The sequence below is a fragment of the Sciurus carolinensis genome, chromosome 7, assembly GCF_902686445.1.
Source record: "Sciurus carolinensis chromosome 7, mSciCar1.2, whole genome shotgun sequence".
NCBI lineage: Eukaryota > Metazoa > Chordata > Mammalia > Rodentia > Sciuridae > Sciurus > Sciurus carolinensis.
This window is the reverse complement of record NC_062219.1, coordinates 74,574,414-74,593,795: the sequence shown is the minus strand read 5'-3', so window position 1 is coordinate 74,593,795 and position 19,382 is coordinate 74,574,414. Positions and strand designations below refer to the sequence as shown.

Here is a 19,382-nt window from a genome sequence, read left to right as displayed (position 1 = left end):
TAACTGGCAGTGACAGGATTAGAAGACAAGATGCCAGATCTCTAATTTTCAAATTATGAGTCTTCAGAACAATGAAATAATTGAAAAGTCTTTTGATTAGCTAGGACAAAGGTAAGCACTTGAAATTGTTAGACATTTCAGTAGTTTCTGATAATTTTTTTCTCTTATTTTAACTTTATTTACAAATATTAAGTTTATTATGTATCTTAATTCAGGTTGTTATTTCCAAATGTTAATATTTTTGCCATTTGTACTCAGATTGCTATAACAAAATACCATAAACTGGGTAGCTTAAATGGTAAAGATTTATTTCTCATGGTTTGGAGGTTTGGGGGGATCTAAGTGTAAAGTGGTTTAGGCGTCTGGTGAAGGCCCTTTACCTGGTTTGCCTTTCTGTTGCTGTCTGGTCTTTTCATCTCCTTATAAGACACTAATCCCAACAGAAAGCTTCCTTTCTGTTGCTGTCTGGTCTTTTCATCTCCTTATAAGACACTAATCCCATTTTGGGGACTCTATTTTCCTGACTTCATCTTAAACTTAAGGCCCCACCTCTAAATACCATTGCTTGGGGGATTAGGACTTCAGTATATAAATTTGGGGGCAGGGGATATATAAACAAATATTTGGCCCATAGCACATGACACATGCAGTAAAGCATACTTTTATAACAAGGACATTTTCTTATAATAAAATTATCAAAATTGAGACATCAATACTGATACAATACCATTATGTAGTTTACAGACCTTAGATAAATTCTGCCAGTTGCTACACTAATGTCCTTTCAAGTAAAATAATTATTTTTCGTGAAATGCAGTCCACTCCAGGATCACACTCTGCATTTAGTTGTTATGTATCTAGCTTCCTTTAATCTCAAACAGTTCCTCCATCTTTCTTTTTCATATGTCCTTTTCACTGTTAAACAGCATAGGCCATTTATTTTGTAGAATAGCTTTCAAATTATATTTATCAAATGCCTTCTTTTTTTTTTTTTTTTTTGCGGTGCTGGGGATTGAACCCAGGGCCTTGTACTTGTGAGACAAGCACTTTACCAACTGAGCTATATCCCCAGCCCTCAAATGCCTTCTTATGATTACCTTTAGGGTTTTTTTGGGAGGATAAGAATATCACAGAAATGGTGTGTCCTCAATGCAGTTTATTATGATGTACATGGTATCTGTTAATCCTGTTTCTATTGATTTAACTTTGATTTCTTGATTAAGGTAGTGCCTGCTAGGTTTCTCTGAAGTTACCAATTTCTTTATTGTAATTAACCAGTATCTTGTGGTGAGATAGTTTGAGGCTAGCTAAATATTCTCTTTATCATTATGCTTTTATCCACTAGTCTTACTGTCCATTGATATTGTCAAATAAGTTCCTACTATACCATCATTCCCTAGTATCTCAATATTCACTGTACATTTATTCATTGTTATTCTACTCTGAAGAGCCCCGCCTCCCCCCAGCTCATGGGCTAATGGGATTATTTTATTGTATGGGTTAGAATTCATTACTATTATTTTGATGCTTAAACTGTTTATTCCCCACCCCACCCCATTAGTCTCTGAACTGAACTTTTTAGCATAGCAGGTTTTTTAGGTTTATTTTATATTTTTGGTGCTTCAACCCTGAATCATACATTTCTTCAAGGATTTCTTGTTCCTTTCTTTTTTTTTCTTTCTTTTTTCCCCCAGAATGGTATTTAGAAACCAGAATCTAGGTACTAGGTGTACGTATTGCTCCTGCAGTAACCCTGCTTCAGTCCTACAATACATAATAGTTTCAGAATTTCTAATATATACTTGTGAAAAATAGACCTACTAACTGAAGTTCAGTATTCGTATGTGGTGTTTTTTGCTTTTTGTTTTAAAGCATGTAGTAAAAATGCTGTTTTAGATTACTTGGGTTAATTCTCTTTTTCTTTCTTCAGTATAATTTCATTATTCATTTGAAATAATGACAGGTATTTTTGGTTTATGTTTCTACTTAATTTAGGATTTTATCATTCATGTTGGTTTGGCTTCTTGTTATTGCAATTACTTATAAGTTTTGGAATATGGAATTATACGTATTTCAATTACAAGTTAAGTTAGAACTGCAAGTATAAAAGGATGGTGTGGGGAAGAATTAATGGATAGCTAGTTTACTTGGATAGGTAAGGTTTATGTGGTCTAATTGATGAATACTAGATATGTGGAAGAGCTTCCTGGATAATGTGTCTGAAATACACTGTATTTTACTTTCTTTTTTTATACTTAAACATTTTATCTTTTTTACACCTAAATGTTTTGTCAGTACATTAGTAATCTGTCTTCTTTAAAGCTGCATGGTATTCCTTTATATGGGAGTACCATATATACTAGTCTTTGTTGGTGGACATTTGGGTGTTTTCAGGTTTTTGCTATTACAAAACAAAGTTTTAATAATTATCTTTGTACATACAGTGTTAGGCACCTGTGTGATTATATCAGATAACTTTTAAATTGAAAATGAAATTAGTAAATTGTTTTGGGAAAGGGCGGCAGATTAGCAGCAATATTACAAAAGCTCTATATGTGAATAAGGTGGTATTTGACTTTTTAGTTTGAAATATAAAACAATACATTTAAAATATTTTTTCATTAGATTAATTACTACTGTAATTCACAGAAAAATTGTCTTGTTAGCTATGTTTTACTTTAGTCCTGTGACACCTATTAACACTAACTGCAGATTTAAATCTACTGGTTGGTATGAAGAAAAGGAAATGAAAACATCTTCATTATTGCCTTAGGACAAAGTCAACTTTTTATTGTTTGCTATTCACCACAATCTATAAAGATTAACCCTAGCAGGATGTGTAAATGTTAATGTATGCATACTTTGGGTGTGTTTTAGTAATAAATCAAATGTATCATGAATCTTTGAACTACTTATCCATATTAAGATTGGAAGTCTTTTATTAAAATTTTATAGTATTATCTAGAATAAATTATTGTAGCCATCAAATACTTATTTTACAGATTTTTTAGACCTATTTATTTCTTTTGCTGGATTTATGTTTCATTACCTCTTTGTACAAATGTTATAATGGGTTCAGAATCATGGGAGGTAAAAGTCATATGTCTTATATGGTGGATATTTTTGTCCCCAAATAGACCACATTATTGATTTTTATACCTAGCCCCTCAAAATCTCTTGAGTTAAATATATTAAACTTTGCAGATGATAAGACATTTGTAAACAAAATTAAAATTTCTTAAACTCACAAGTAATTTGTGCTGCCTTCATTTTTTACAGTGCCTTGGTAAATTAGCCCAGGATTATATGCCTTCTAGTAGTTCTCACCAGATCAAGAGTTGGAAGAATGAGGCCTACTTTTGACCAAAAATAGGTCAGAAAGAATTGGTTTCAGTCAGTTGATAGTGAATTTAGGTGGGGAGGCAGCAGTGGAATCTCTCTGCATTCAACATGGAGCTTCAGGACTTCTTCAGGTAACAAAGGTTACACATGAATTTTATTCCAATGATAAGACTCAAACAAATAGTTCAAGTGGGAAATTAAGTAGGGAAAGACTATATCTAAAAAGCTTTTTCCATCATACATGACTCTCTAGCAAAGCCATTTGTTTTTTCCTCTTTTCACATTTTTTAATTGGTGTATTATAGTTGTACATAATGATGGGATTTGTTGTTGCATATTCATACAGGCACACAATATTAACAGTTTGGCCAGTGTCACTCCCTAGTACTTCTTCCCCCTCTCCCCACTTTTTACCCCTGTTCCTGGTCCCTTTCCTCTACTGATCTCCCTTTGATTTTCATGAGATCCCTGCCCCCACCTTTCTTTTTTCCTTTTTCCTCTCCTAGCTTCCACATGAAAGAAAACATATGACCCTTGACCTTCTGAGTTTAACTTATTTCATTTAATATAATGGTCTCTAGTTCCATTCCTTGTCCTGCAAATGATATAATTTCATTTTGCTTTATGGTTTTATAAACTTAATTGTGTATTTATACCACATTTTCTTTATCCATTCATCCATTAATGGAATCTAGATTGGTTCCGTAGTTTGGCTATTGTGAATTCTGCTACTGTAAACATAGGTGTGCATTTATCCCTGCAGTATGATGATTGGAATTGCATAACTGGGTCATATAGTGGTTCCATGCCTAGGTTTTTGAGAAACCTCCGTATGATTTTCACAGTGGTTGTACTAACTTGTAGTCCCACCCACAGTGTAATTCATTTGCCAATTTATTAATTGGGTTATTTGAATTTTTGGTGTTTTTTGAGTTCTTTATATGTTCTAGATGAGAATCCTGTCAGAAGAGTAGCTAGTGAAGATTTTCTCCCGTTCTGTAGTTTCTTTCTTCACATTCCTAATTATTTCCTCTGATGTACAGAAGCTTTTTAATTTGATACCATTTTGTTTATTAACTCTAAGCATTATTTCCTGAGCTTTAGGGGTCCTTTTGAGAAAATCATCTGTACTTATGTACTAGAGTTTGACCCTTAGTTTTCTTCTGAGTTGCATAGTTTCTGGTCTAATTCCAAGGTCTCTGATCCATTTTGAATTGATTTTTTGTGCAGGGTAAGAGATAAGGTCTAGTTTTATTCTTCTACTTGAAGATAATCAGTTTTCCCAGCACCATTTGTTAAAAAGGCTATCTTTTCTCCAATGTATATTTTTGGCACCTTTGGCAGGATCAGATGACTGTCATTTGTGTGGGTTTGTCTCTGTGTCTTCTATTCTGTACCATTGGTCCGTGTGTGATTTTTTTATGCCACTACCATGTAGTTTTTGTTACTATAGCTCTGTAATATAATTTAAAGTCAGGTGTTGTGATGTCTCCAGCATGGCTTTTTGTCTTAGCATTAAATTTGATAATTTTTTTTAAACAAAAGGGACTCATTAAAGTATTTTTATTTGACTTCCAAAAAAAAAAAAAAATGCCTGGATAAACAACCTTTAGGTTTTATTTCTTATTTTTATAGTATATTAGGCAGTAGTATATTTAGAATCAGTTGTTTCTTAATAATAAAACAAAAGGACAGATGATTTACTAGTTTTTACTGGAAGATATATTGTTCCTGTTACTTTTTTTATAACTTTAGTGAGTAAAGCTAAGTAGCTATAAGTCCGTATTCTTAATAAATAAGCAGGATTTAACCTGATTAATACTTACTAATTCCCCTTCTTGAAATTTTGTGTAGTAAGATTTCCACTTATTCCTCCATATACCTCATAAGTCTTTATACTTTTTTGTTGTTGTTACTCTTGAGTTTTTGGACTCCTTCTGTAACTTATTTCAAACTATCGTATGTATAATTATGTAATATTGCTATAATTCTGAGGTACTGCAGTGAAATTGGAGCTTTCTAGTAGTTAGCATTCTGGTACACCTTGGCTTCTCTCATATCTATATTAGAGAAGGTGCCAGAAAAAGATACCTAAAACTTCCTAATTCTAAAGGAAAATAGCTTCTAAACATCCAACAAATAGATTATGTACGACCAAAAGAGATGAAGAAAAGGTGGTTAATCCTCACACAGTACTCTGCTGGCTTGTTACACTGAACGAAAAAGTTATCAGATTGTTTCCTAATTTGTTTCATAAGCCCTTCTTATGTGAAACCGGAAAAGTGGGGAAGAAGAGATAAGAAAGACTAGTGACAGGGAGAAAAAGGACCACAATAACCTTTATTCATCCAGGTCTTGTGGTTATATAAGTAGCAATTTGATCCTTAAGTGAACCATATTCTGACAGGACAGAGGCCAACTCTGTTCTCTGGACAGCCAAAAAAGCCACTAACACCATGAAGGTTTCTATCACTAAGGTGTGGAGGTAAAATGGCATTGCCATAGCTGGTGATTAAGGAAAGGGTAATAGTCACTGTATTATAACTTATTAAGTTTCAGCTAAAAGAACCTTCTGTTAGAGATAAATGGATACAGGAGGAGGTGGAATGTGGGGCTATTTGTACAAATGATACCTCAGTAGTTCTTTTAGGGTGCCACTCTGAAGACAGTATTTTAGAAGGGTACTAAAAGTAATAGTACAGTAAAAGCAATTTCCTGTACGTCCCATAGCCTGTATGATTTGTATCTGTACTATCATGTGATTCTGATTAGTGGTAATTATATGTTCTTTATATTTCATAACTTATCACCATTTAAGATGGTTTCTTGGGTTGGACCCTGTGGCACTTTGTTTACTTTAATCTTTTTTCTCCTACAATTTTCTAATTGCAAAAACATTCTTAGAAATTATTCTTTATATTCCATTTAAGATGTCAAAGTATATAGGACCTCTGAAATTTGTTTAAAAAGCATCAAAGGGCTGGGGTATAGCTCAGTGGTGGGGTGGTTGCCTACCATGGACAAGGCTCTGGGTTCTCTCCCCAGCACCATAAAACAAAACGCCAAATCTTTAAAGGCCAGTCTTCAGACACTTGGAAAATACAGATTTTTTTCAGTAGAGCAATCCTTTTGGATTCTTCTGCTCCAAACTTCTGCAAGTTTGTAGTTCACTAACAGGCTGTATATGTATTACTTTTCAGCATATAGATTAACATTGTGGTGTGATTGTTGAATTTGGCAATAAAAAAAGATCCGTAACTAAGAAGAATATCTTTTGTTTCTGTGGCTTAGGTCAAATTTACTCTTAATCATTTTCTTGGGGTATAGACTGCTACAGTGAATATATAGACACAGGTATCAATTTGACATAATGAACTTTTTTGCTTCCCCTCAGAACTTAGGTAATCATTTTTGCATTATTTAAATATGGAAAATTGAGTTTGCAGCTGTTGATTTTAATGTGATAGCCCAAAATACAGAAGCACATTCTGATTACCATAAAATAGAGCTGTCTTACCACAACAGTATTATGGCCCTCATTAAGGTTATTGTGTGTTACATTTAGAACCATTTTGATAAAGCACTTTTTGGGGGATATTGATACTTATTATGAAATATTGCTTTATTTTTATTTTCAGGAAATAAATGAACCGATGTACAGTACAGAAAATATGAGCCAGATTGGCCAATCCACCTGAGCAAAAATAAGGATAGTTAAGAGCATGCATAATCAATGTACACTCGGGTAGTAAACTTTTTGTATATACAGATATGGGTTACTGTTGTTGAGATTAGTAAATTATTCAGATTTCTTATAGAATTATATAGATTTGTCTTAAATTTTGTGAGACTGTATATATATTTATTGTCTATTCTATAAGCAGTTAATTTACAAATAATGTTGACCTGATCACTAATCCAAGTTAAATTCCATTCTGTTGTAGCCTTTCTCATTTTTTGCACTTAAAGTGTAACTTGAAAAAATATGGCTATTAAAAATATGACCTGATCAATTAAAAGAGTGAACTTGATGCAATATGGTTAAAGTGGCAGAGGATTTTTCTTATAGGTAATCTCTTTTAGCATTCTGTTTCCTGATATCTTATTACTTAAGATTCTTAGAGGGCTGGGGATATAGCTCAGTTGGTAGAGTGCTTGCCTCACAAGCACAAGGCCCTGGGTTCAAATCCCCAGCACCACAAAAAAAAAAAAAAAAAAAAAAGATTCTTAGAAACTCCTAGAGCTAAAAGTTGATGGTCATAAACCTAGTTGTCATCACATAGAAATTAGTAATGATAGACCTCTTATCTCAGCCTTTACTACCCCATTTTTGGAAACAGAGCCTGGTAATGCTCGAGGCCCTGGGTAAGGTATTGGATCCCTCCTGGGGAAGGGAGGACTGAGGAAAGGGAAGGAAGTAAAAAAAAAAAAAAAAAAAAAAGAAAGAAAAAATTAATAAAAATAGAATTTTAGGGCTGGGGTTGTGGCTCAGTGGTAGAGCACTCGCCTAGCACACGTGAGGCCCTGGATTCGATCCTCAGCACCACATAAAATAAAGTTATTGTGTCCTACAACTAAATATTATAAAAAAAATAAAAATAGAATTTTAAATTTTAAAAACAAGTTGTTATTATTTTTGGTACTGGGGATTGAACCCAGGGCACCTACCATTGAGCCACATCCCCAGCCCTTTTTAAATTTTATTTAGAGACAGGGTCTTGCTGAATTACTCAGGCCTCACTAAGTTTCTGAAACTGGCTTTGAACTCACAGTCCTCCTGCCTCAGCCTTCTGAGCCACTGTGATTACAGGTGTTCACCACCGTGCCCAGCCTAAAAATTATTTTTTATGGTATTGAGTATTCAACCCCAGGGGTCCTCTACATAGCACCGAGCTACATGCCAGCTCTTTTAATTTTTATTTTCATAAAGGGTCTTGCTAAATTGCCTGGGCTAGCCTGAAACTTGGAGTCCTCCTGCCTCAGCTTCTTTAGCTGGGATTACAATTACAGCAGTGCTTGTGAAATTTTAATTAAAATGGGAATGTACCATTGGTGTGCTTCTTTGAATAAATCTAAAATTAGTTGGAAATTATTTTAAAAAGTGTACTAAATTATATCAGTGGACTTAACACAATATTACTATCCTATGTGATAGAATTCTTATTAAAACAATGTTTTAAAGTTTTCTACCTTACCACCCTTTCATCTCCCACTTTTCTTTTCAAAGAGAAACTGGTAGTCTGGGTAGATTCAAGGCATCTTTAAGTGAAAACGTCTTGGGGAGCCCCAAGGAACTGATGAAGTTAAGTGTGCCATCGTTAGTATATGCTGTTCAGAACAACATGGCTTTCCTAGCTCTTAGCAATCTGGATGCAGCAGTATACCAGGTAAGTGGCATTAATGATAATTAAAAGGTCTGAATCTTAAAAAATACTTCTAGAGTAGGAAGGTTTTAATTAATTCTCTACCATGTTATGGAATATTTTTTCTTAATAGTTCTGTTAATGGCATCAGAAATAATATATTTGTGTCAGAGGCTAATATTAGCTGAATTTATTAATTAATTGTTTTGTTTCCAGGTGACTTACCAGTTGAAGATTCCCTGTACTGCTTTATGTACTGTTTTAATGTTAAACCGGACACTCAGCAAATTACAGTGGATTTCAGTTTTTATGCTATGTGGTGGAGTCACACTTGTACAGTGGAAACCAGCCCAAGCTACAAAAGTTGTGGTAAGAAATAAAATGCATACCGTAACTAAAATGGGAAGCTTCCTATCTTATATACTCAGATATCACATTGATGAATGCAGTATGATTACATTTCTTTGCTTTTAAATAAACATTGCCTTATTGAGACTTTTCCCCCCTTAGCATTATACTATTATTAAGGATATTAATGCTTATTATCTTTTTATTTTTAGAGGAAAGTATTAAAGTGCATTTTATAGTCAGAAGGTAGCTTACAAAATCTCCTTTCTTTAGTGGATGACAAAGTATATTTCCAAAGAGGTGAAGTAACAGCTAACTTCTGATTAAAATTGTGCCGGCTTCCACATGGTGAATATGTTAAGAACTTGTGAACTTGTTTAGACCATATATACTAGTCAAGATTTTCCCCATTCAGTTTGCATTCTTTCTCTCATCCTTTGGCACATATTCTGTCAATGACAGGATTACAAGTGTGCACCACTGTGCCCAGCCCTTGTTCACTGATGATGAATATAGGGCAAAAAAAAAAAAAAAAAAAAAAAAGCCCTGTAAAAAGTTTATAAGAATGAATATTAAGTTACATACCTGATTTTAAAGAAAATACTCTATGCCTTTATCAGTAATAACTGAGAGCTTCCCCAGGAAGAAGTAGGGAGAGAAAGTAGTGAATGACTTTCTGAAGGTCAGGGGCCTCCCTCTACAATTGAATACTTTCTTCAAGTTTTAACAAATGGACCATGGTTCACTCATAAAAGTAGTTAAGTTTTTTTCTCTTTAAATTGGTAGAAAAATGTTCGTTTTCACAAAATGTGTTTTAGATTACTATTTATTGCCTTCAGATGATGTGGAATCATGCTCATATTCTCAGTGATAGTTCAAAACATTTATCAGATATGCCCTACATGTTTAATTCAGTTATAAAACTTAAGAGAAATAATTTGAGAAGGCAAACCTTTAAATGTTAATATATTAACTTTGATATCTCACACCAATACAAAAGATGTTAAGTTCACCTCACATAGGTAATATGAAAAGTTTTCAGCTAAAGCAGATTGCAGGGCAGTATACCCTAACCTGGGCCACTCCAGAATGTTCTTTAATAAAGAAGAGAAAGAGAGAGAACAAACTATAAACCACAAAGGCACACCACAGTGACCCACCTCCTCCAGCTACACTCCAATTCCCTACAGCTACCACCCAACTAAAACATAATCTAATCATTTCACCTCTGAAAATTCTTGCATTATCTCACACATGAGCTTTTGGGGGATACCTCACATCTAAACAGTAATAGGAAACCACACTGTTTTCCAATGATGACCATTAGACATAAGTTCATCATCTAAGTCTGTTCTAACATTTGGCTAGCAATCCATACAATAACAGCTATAATCACTTAATACTGGCATTATTCTATTTTAAATTTCTTGATTAAGAGACTTCTGAATTTATTTAGCTAGGTATTCTTATAATAGCAAATCAGAGGTTTTGGATATCAGTTCTCTTTAATGTGCTTATAATTTATTTTAAAAAGTATGAACTAGATTTGGGTGATTCGGTTTTCAGGCCATCTAACAGTACATTATCAGAAAATATTTTCTAAGTAAATCTCTTAAAAAGCCTTCTTTAATGTTTTAAGGTATTTTTTGTAAGGCTGTACTTATTCTGAGGTTTTGGTTTCTTTTCTTTTTTTGATGCTGGTGATCGAACTCAGGGACACTCAACCACTGAGCCACATCCCCAGCCCTTGGTTTCTTGATACTGTTTTAAAATTCCTGATTATATATTCCTCTTGGTGATCTGTACTTCAGTTGTTTTGTTCCTATAATCAGATTTCAGTGAGGTTGCCCTCAAGTAGTCATGTTGCTTTGTTGTTGTTATTTTGGTGATACTGGAGATTGTAGCTACAACTGAGCTACATCCCTAGCCCTTTTTATTTTTTGAGACAGGGTCTCAATAAGTTGCCAAGGCTGGTCTCTAGTCTGTGATCCTCCTGCCTCAGCCTTCTATGTCACTGAGGTTATAGGCATGTGCCATCACCCCCAGTGGTCATGTGTTGTTTTTAAATCTTCATCAGCACCTCATTCTTCAGAAACTCATAATCTGTCTTGAACCATCTTCCCACTAGTCATGGAATTAACTGAATGTTTATTAAATTGTTCTATTCAAGACTGGTGCACATGTCCCTTAACTGTGTTGTGTTTGGCTCTGTTAGGATAAAAAGTTTGCTTTCTTCCAAAGTTTCCATCATATTCACCTCATCATCTATTAGTTCTCATCAGAATTTAAGTCCAGAAAAGCTGTTTTTATTACTGGTTTTCCTTACTGTAGAGATTAAACTAGCAGGAAAGCAATTCAAGAATTTTTAGATACTGATTTTTTTTTTTTTTTGCGGTGCTGGGGATTAAGCCCAGGGCCTTGTGCTTGTGAGGCAGGCACTCTACCAACTAAGCCATATCTCTAGCCCTAGATACTGATTTTTACTAGTTTGAACTTCCCAGCAAATTTAGTGGTATCTCATAATAAGATTTTTTTCCCTAGTATCTATGCCAGTCTTGTGATTTTACTAGGAAAACATGTTAATCAGTTTAATCTACAGTATAGCAGTGGCTCTTAAATTTTAGTGTACATGAGAAGCAACTGGAAGGTTACTTAAAACAGCTTGCTGGGCCCATTCCTATAGCTTTTGGTTCAGTAGGTCTGGGGTAGGGCCTGACAACTTTCATTTCTAATAAATTCCCAGGTGATGCTGCTGCTGCTGGTCCAGGGACCAAACATTGAGAACCACTGGTCTACAGTGCCTTCTGTTTCTCCTTTTATCATCATACAAACATTTTAGACCAAGCTTTCTCTCTCAGGTACTTACTCTCCTTACATTAGGCTTATTTATTTTGAACAAGGTATATTCTTGTTACATTATAGTCAAGTGTCATCCCTTTAATTTCAGCAATATTGAAACAGTATTTATTTCTCAGGAGGGACAGATGGAAACTCCTGAATATTAGCTTAGGGAAGAAAGAGAAAATAAAGTTGAAACAGTAGACTGGGGCCCTATTTACATCTGTTGGCACATGTCTCGCAGTGTTACATATTTGTCAATCTTTCCTATACATGAAGTTATTTACCAGAGCTGTGTATCATCATCTTTACCAATTCAGTATACAGCAGTGATTATGGTACACAGAAGGTATACTATATTTGACAAAGTGGGGAGTTTCAAAGCCAGCACTTCATCCTGAAGCTGATAGAGAATAAATAAATTCTAGGATTGATGTCATAAAGTGTTTGAATTAGGGTGGTGACAAAACTAAGAAGCAGGCCAACTATGCAAAATTCTATGCTAGAGTTATTGGTATTAGGAAGCAGGCGGTATTCATGTTATATCATGCATATATCTTATGTCTGCTTTTAGGGACACATTTTAACTTAAGTGCTCTGGTTAATTTCTGGAACAGTCTTTTTGTTTTGTCTGGTCCTGTCTTATTCTGTAGAATACCTGATATGAATATACTTTTAGGAGGACTGTACCACTTATTTTTTAATTCACTTGTTTGGACTGTTGGATGAATTCTATTTGTTAGTGACTGAAAGTAACTTTCAAATTAATATTTCAGGTGGAACAGAATCCACTATTAGGGTTTGGCGCTATAGCAGTTGCTGTATTGTGCTCAGGATTTGCAGGTAAGTTATGAAAACATCATTTTACCTGTTGTTACGTTATTTTTTTTTTTTGAAATCAAAACTTTTAAGAAGGGACCTAATTTATTTTGCTTTGTTAAAACAATTTTACTTCCATGAAAGCTTTATCTTCTTATAGTTTTGTGTCAGCTGTTATTTCCAGTAAATGTGTGGCCTTGTTTAACTCAGTTCAATCCTCAATCCTTTTCTAGAATTGCAGCTACCTTTCTAAGACATATTTTATGCATCCTTGACCATCTTATTCTAGCCAAGAACCAAGAAGTAAATGAAAAAAGACACTGAATAATGGAAGAAATTGGCCTTCAAAGAGCTCAAAATACATCTTCCAATTTTCCTGTAACTGCTAGCTCCTACTGCTCTAGGATGTTAATGTTAACCAGCCTGGTGCCTGTTTTGCCCTATAGCCTCAAATTCTCTGCTTCAACAGTCTAGGAGCTACAGAATAGAAAGAGAAGGTGGATGGAGTGTAACTCAGAAAACACAGTATATAATCACAGCATCCAAAAAGTGGGGAAAGCATAAAATAACTACCATTAAGAAAATAGGAAGTCTGGGGTCATGTGTAGGGACAACCACACTCCAACGAATAAAGGAAAGATAGAGTTGAATGCTAAGTGCAATATAAGAAATGAGTGAGTTTTAGAAATATTTTCAACAGGAATGAAACTTGAAGCTCTTTAAGAATATATTAGTTATAACTACATTTCTTTATTATTTGTACCTTTTAAAAAATTGTTCTATTTAGTTATACATGACAGCAGATTGCATTTTGATTTATTGTACACAAATGGAGGACAACTTTTCATTTCTGTGATTGTACATGTAGAGTCACACCATTCGTGTAATCATACATGTACATAGAGTAATGATGTCTGTCTCGTTCCACCATCTTTCTTTCCCCCCCCCCCTCCTCTCCCCTTCCCTCATATCCCTGTACACATCCACTTCCTCCATTCTTCCCTTACCCCCTTCCTGCCCACCCCCCGTTATGTATCACCATCCATTTAGAGAAACATTTGGCCTTTGTTTTTTGGGGGGGATTGGCTTATTTCACTTAGCATGACATTCCCCATCTCCATCTATTTGCCTGCAAATGCCATAATTTTATTCTTTATGGCTGAGTAATATTCCATTGTGTATATATACACAGTTTCTTTATCCGTTCATCTATTGAAGGGCATCTAGGTTGGTTCCACAATCTAGCTATTGTGAATAGAGCTCCTATAAACATTGAGGTGGCTGTATTACTGTAATATGCTGATTTTAAGTCCTTTGGGTATAAACCAAGGAGTGTCATAGCTGGGTCAAATAGTGGATCCATTCCTGGATCCATTCCAAGTTTTCTGAGGAATCTCCATAGTGCTTTCCAGAGTGCCTGCATCAACTTGCAATCCCACCAGCAATGTATGAGTGTTGTACCTATTTGAAGAATTGGGACTTTTTGACTAGGAAAGCAGGTGGAATGTGAAAATATACTACTTATAAACAGGTGTTTTATAACAGGAGAAAATCTAACTTTAGGATTATACTTAACAAGCATCATGCTAAACTTTTATTCTTAGGAGCCAACAAATTAGGAACAGAAATGGTCACCCCTCCCAAAGAAAAATCTTTTGATTTTTAGCAAAATTTTTGAGCAATTAAATATTTATGTCCAACATTGTGTTTAGATCAGCTTCTCAATACACAATTGAGGAAATGGAGGGTGATTTCATATCCGTCTATGCTTAAAGTAACTAAGCACTTTATAGTTAAATGGTTTTCCCAGAAATAAAATCAAAAGTAGAAATAAATATATCTGTTTTACAGATTTTTCCCCATTCTCTGGCTCTTTCTAACATAGGTACATTTAAAAAAAAAAAAAAAAAAAGTTTTTCTTTAAACTTTTTAGTTGAGTACTTTAGTACCAGTTCCTAAATCTCTAACTGACATGGTATTTACATCTAAAAATTTTAAAGTCCTTGTTAAACATACATTCATTTAAATATAAAACTTAATAGTGGTATGTGACTTGTAGGCTGGGGGAACCGTACTACTTTGAAGTATCTCAAAACAAAAAAATATAGGCCCTCAACCCTGGAATAATGCACATATACACAAAATTTATTTTCTAGTTTATGATCTTTATGACATTGTATGAACTTGTTTTATAGGAAGATGTCTTTACTCAGCAAGTCCTGTTTAAATTTTTTTCTGGTTGTGTCTCTAAAAAACCTCTTTTAACTGGTGATTTTATGCAACAGGGGCATGATTAAGATAATTTAATAGTATAGATTTTTTGGCTGACCAGTATAAGTTTTACTGGCATTAATTAATCTTTTGTGATCTGTCTTACTGCTATAATAAAAGTAGAAACTATTTTTTAACAATAATTTGATAGTTTCCTGTCAAATACTGCTTTTAAAGTTACTTTTAGTTATTAAACCTTATGCTCTGTGTAAATTAGTAATATTCAGAATATCATGTGTCATAACCCACATAATAAATATTTAGGTATGTTTGTTTTTCAAATCATATACTTTATATATCTCTAGGGTATGTTCTAAATGAGACATTTTAAATTAATTCATAATATCTTTAATAATATTCTTATCTGATTATTTCAGGAGTGTATTTTGAAAAAGTCTTAAAGAGTTCAGACACTTCCCTTTGGGTGAGAAACATTCAAATGTATCTATCAGGGATCGTTGTGACATTAGTTGGCGCCTACTTGTCAGATGGAGCTGAAATGAAAGAAAAAGGGTTTTTCTATGGTTACACATATTACGTCTGGTTTGTTATCTGTAAGTATCCAGGAATTAAAGGTAACAAGTAGATCCTTTTTACATTCTTTTAAGTTAGGTTGTCTGTTTTAAGTTTTTATAGCATTTTAAAATTACTCTTGATACTATGAATATCAGTTTGGAAATGTAACTTTGGTTTTATTGACTTTCTTTTGTGGTATAGCTACCTCAAAGCAATTTTCCTTTCATAATCAAAAGTGTTTAATGTGATAGCAATAAATGTGTACAATTTAGTAATAGACCACTAATTAGGCATCCAAGAAACATTTACTCACTTTTAGTATAAACTTTCAGTTGGCTGCTTCTAAGGAAAATAGTATTTTTCCTACGTAAATTAGTGCAGCATCTCTGGGAATGAAATTACCTCATCATTATGGAATGTTTCATTTGTTTGAGTGTTAAGATCTTTCTTTCTCTATCCCAAGTTCTTGCAAGTGTTGGAGGCCTCTACACTTCTGTTGTGGTCAAGTACACAGACAACATTATGAAAGGCTTTTCTGCAGCAGCAGCCATTGTCCTTTCTACCATTGCTTCAGTGATGCTCTTTGGATTACAGATAAGTATGTCTTAGTTTATATTATATTAGTTGTTAACATGGAAGAGCCTCTCACCTCATGATTCATTCACCTCATTAAAAATGGCAGTTGGCTGTACTGTTTGTAGAAATTCCTAGTTTTGTTACTACAAATCACAGTTGTGTGGAATGTGAGCAGACAGTAGTTAGGCTTTTTAAACTGACCTACAGCTGAAGGTGAGGGATGCTAGGTTCTTTGTGAAAGTGAGGGGGCTGCTTAGGTATTAAAAAGAGATTTTTTCCCCCCAAGTCATGGCTTCTCTATTCCAGAGATGTTAGATACATGAAGACCTGAGTGATCAGGGTGAACAGTAGGCCCTTCCTATCTGTGGGTTTTGCATCCATGAATTCAATCAGCCATTAGAAAATATGCATCTATACAGACTTTTTCTTGTCATTATCCTCTAAACTATCTAGTAGAACAGTTATTTATATAACAATCATTTACATTGTGTTAGGTATTTTAAGTAACCTATGAACTATTTAAAATATACAGGAGGATGTCTGTAGGTTACATGCAAATATGCCACTTAATATACAGAACTAGAGTATCTACAAATTTTGATATCTGAGGGTGGTGCCTAGAACCAATGCCCCATGGATTCTTGGGGACAACTAGTATGAATGTTATGCAAGGAAATGATACAAGGTCCTTAGCAGTGGAATTAAATTATGTAGGGTTATTTTGAGGAAAACAGAAAAGATTTCATCTCTTAGCTTGTATTTTCCTGTTCTGAACTTGGTTAGGTATGAATTGGTTTTGAAAATACATCTAGATTTTTCTATTTTATAAAGATTTCTTTTTTCATTTAAACATTTTTGTTTTCATGTAATTAACAGAAATTAAATATTATAGCTAGCTTTCTGGCACCACTGCTATACATTAGTCTTCTAATATAATTTTCCTGCCATTCAGTTGGCTTCTGAATTATTTAAGCAGTAAATATTTCAGGGTGCTTTTGTGCTATACAGTCATTTTCACTATTGACCAGTTACTATATCATAAATTAACACGAGGAAAATCTGTCAAATGTCATTAAGTAACAGGCCTGGCCTGTATTTACATTTAATTTTAGAATTGAGTTCTCTTACAAATGCAGGTAAGATAAATAAACAGTAGTGTTGTAGAAAACCATTTTATGATTCAAATCTTGCCTGTACCATTTATTAGCTATAGTTACATAATCTGTGTCTGTCTTCCTCTGTACAATGGGAAATAGTGTCACTATCTCCTGGGGTTGTTTTGCACGGAATTTGCCAGACTCATAGTAAATAAGCTGTGTAAGGCCAACCACTTACAATTTCAGTGTTAGGAATCTCCAGACCTTCCTATATATATATATATATATATTTTTTTTTTTTTAACCTTATTTTGGTGAATTTGTTTGTTTGTTGGGTGAACTTTTAATTGTAATTCTGATTTTTCCTTATGTCCTTGCTTCTGAAGAAAATTCGGTAACAGTGTAAAATGCTTTTGGTCAAAGTTCTATTTTAGTAGTGTCTTTAAACTATTTAGATGTGAGATAAAAACTGCCCCTCTTTTTTGAAGGCAAAGTTGGTCTTTTCTAGTTAGGGGTCAGCTAAAATTATAGCTTGATGTCATTTCTCTGCATGCCATTTTCTAAAAAGCTGTTAAGATTCTGCCATTGTACTTCACATGAATATAGTTCTGTTTTTAATAGAATTTCACCATAAGCATTTATTTACATAATGCTTACGCATGTCAAGTTTTGACAAATGGTAATTCCGTTTTTTGTACTCTGAATTTCAAGATAAAGATTTAAAAAGTATTGCAGGACATTTTATACAGTAAATCACCTCTTCATCTCTTCCTATTCAGAAGTTTTTCAGAAGTTTTCAGTGGTTTGAATAATTGGTCACCTAACTGAATTTTGCTTATCTGTGTTTTCCTCTAAATTTTCCCACATTTCCGATATCATAGAAAAGCCACATCACACTGCATTTTCTTTTGTATTCACATATTTATATTTTATATTTAAATTATCGGGAAGCTATTATGTTCTTTCTCAGAGAAGTGTATAGTTAGTGATCAGCGAATTTCACCCTTTTTTATTTTTGCTAGAATGGACAACCTTTCTAAACATTACTATCATAAAAACAGAACTTTTAGCTTTATTTCTTATGACAGTTTAAACACTCAATTTAAAATTTTTGAGAAATTTATTGTTATAGAGCTTTAAAAGCACAAAGAGTAAACTCTTTATTTTTCTCCCCTTCTCAGCACTTACCTTTGCTCTAGGTACTCTTCTTGTATGTGTTTCCATATATCTCTATGGACTACCTAGACAAGACACTACATCCATCCAACAAGGTGAAACAGCTTCAAAAGAGAGAATCATTGGAGTGTGATTTGAGCCTCAGGAGAGAGTTCTACTATGACTAAACCATTTGCATTAAACTAGAGCCTTAAGTCAATCTTGGAAGGTAGCTTAAACAGAACAAATTAACGGTATGGCATGAGAATTAAGAAGAAAGCTGTATGAATGAACTGTTAATACAGAGATTTAATGTGGGCCTGTTTGGGGTCAAGCTGTTTTAGAATGAAGGAATTGTTTTACTGTATATATAAATAATGTATATAAAAAGTATGGAGATGATATGGTTTTAAAATCATGTGAAGCTACAATATTCAAGTAAGAAGGTATGGGAAAATGTTCAAGGGTTAAAGTGCCAAAGCTATTTCTGTACTAACTGTTGTCTTGTTCAGGTACCAGGGAGAAGGATGGCCCTTCCTTGTTCTCCAGTTCATGTACAATATTGTGCCCCAGCAGCAGTAGAGACCTAGCTCTTCAAAGAGGCAGAAAACAGACAGGCTAGTTGAGAAATAAACGGGATGTGTAACTTCTCAAATGGAATCTGTTTCCTAACTCAGACAATGATTTCTAGGTGGTGACTGAGTACTCCTTTAGAGCTGTATTTGTGCCATTCATTGTCTGGTTCATATTTCTTTCCTCTTAGATGATGTACTTTTTTTCAAAAAAATTTCTAATGTCACTTTTATACTTTTTTTTTTATAAAGTATGGTTAAATGTTGGGCTCTCAAAAATTTGTGAAATTTCAGTGTTTTTAAAAAAATTTCTATGATTGGGAAATTCAGCAATAAACTTATTTATATGAATTCTGTTTAATCACTTTTTTTTTGGTAATATAGGTATGACCATAAAGATAATGCAAAAACAGAAAACCAAAACTTTTTCAGCATGTGGAATTGTATCAAGGTTCTTTGTTTGCAAATTATATCTATATGGTTTA

At 33.9% G+C, this 19,382-nt stretch overlaps 1 protein-coding gene across 7 annotated transcripts in view; it reads left to right on the top strand.

Moving 5' to 3' along the window:
* The window catches only part of Slc35a1 (solute carrier family 35 member A1), a 29,942-nt gene extending 10,700 nt beyond the window's left edge, over positions 1-19,242 (top strand). For 2 of the 7 annotated variants that reach the window (XM_047558848.1, XM_047558847.1), the window contains exons 3-8: positions 8,570-8,729; positions 8,922-9,074; positions 12,668-12,734; positions 15,359-15,535; positions 15,961-16,095; positions 18,352-19,242. In XM_047558848.1, coding sequence (XP_047414804.1) covers positions 8,570-8,729; positions 8,922-9,074; positions 12,668-12,734; positions 15,359-15,535; positions 15,961-16,095; positions 18,352-18,479 — 820 coding nt within the window. In that variant the 3' untranslated portion in view covers positions 18,480-19,242. Of the gene's footprint in view, positions 1-3,279; positions 3,474-5,040; positions 7,088-7,120; positions 7,412-8,569; positions 8,730-8,921; positions 9,075-12,667; positions 12,735-15,358; positions 15,536-15,960; positions 16,096-18,351 lie in introns of those variants that run through there. The other 5 variants (XM_047558849.1, XM_047558853.1, XM_047558851.1 and 2 more) reach the window with 5 other exon arrangements.
* Positions 19,243-19,382: the final 140 nt, after the last annotated feature.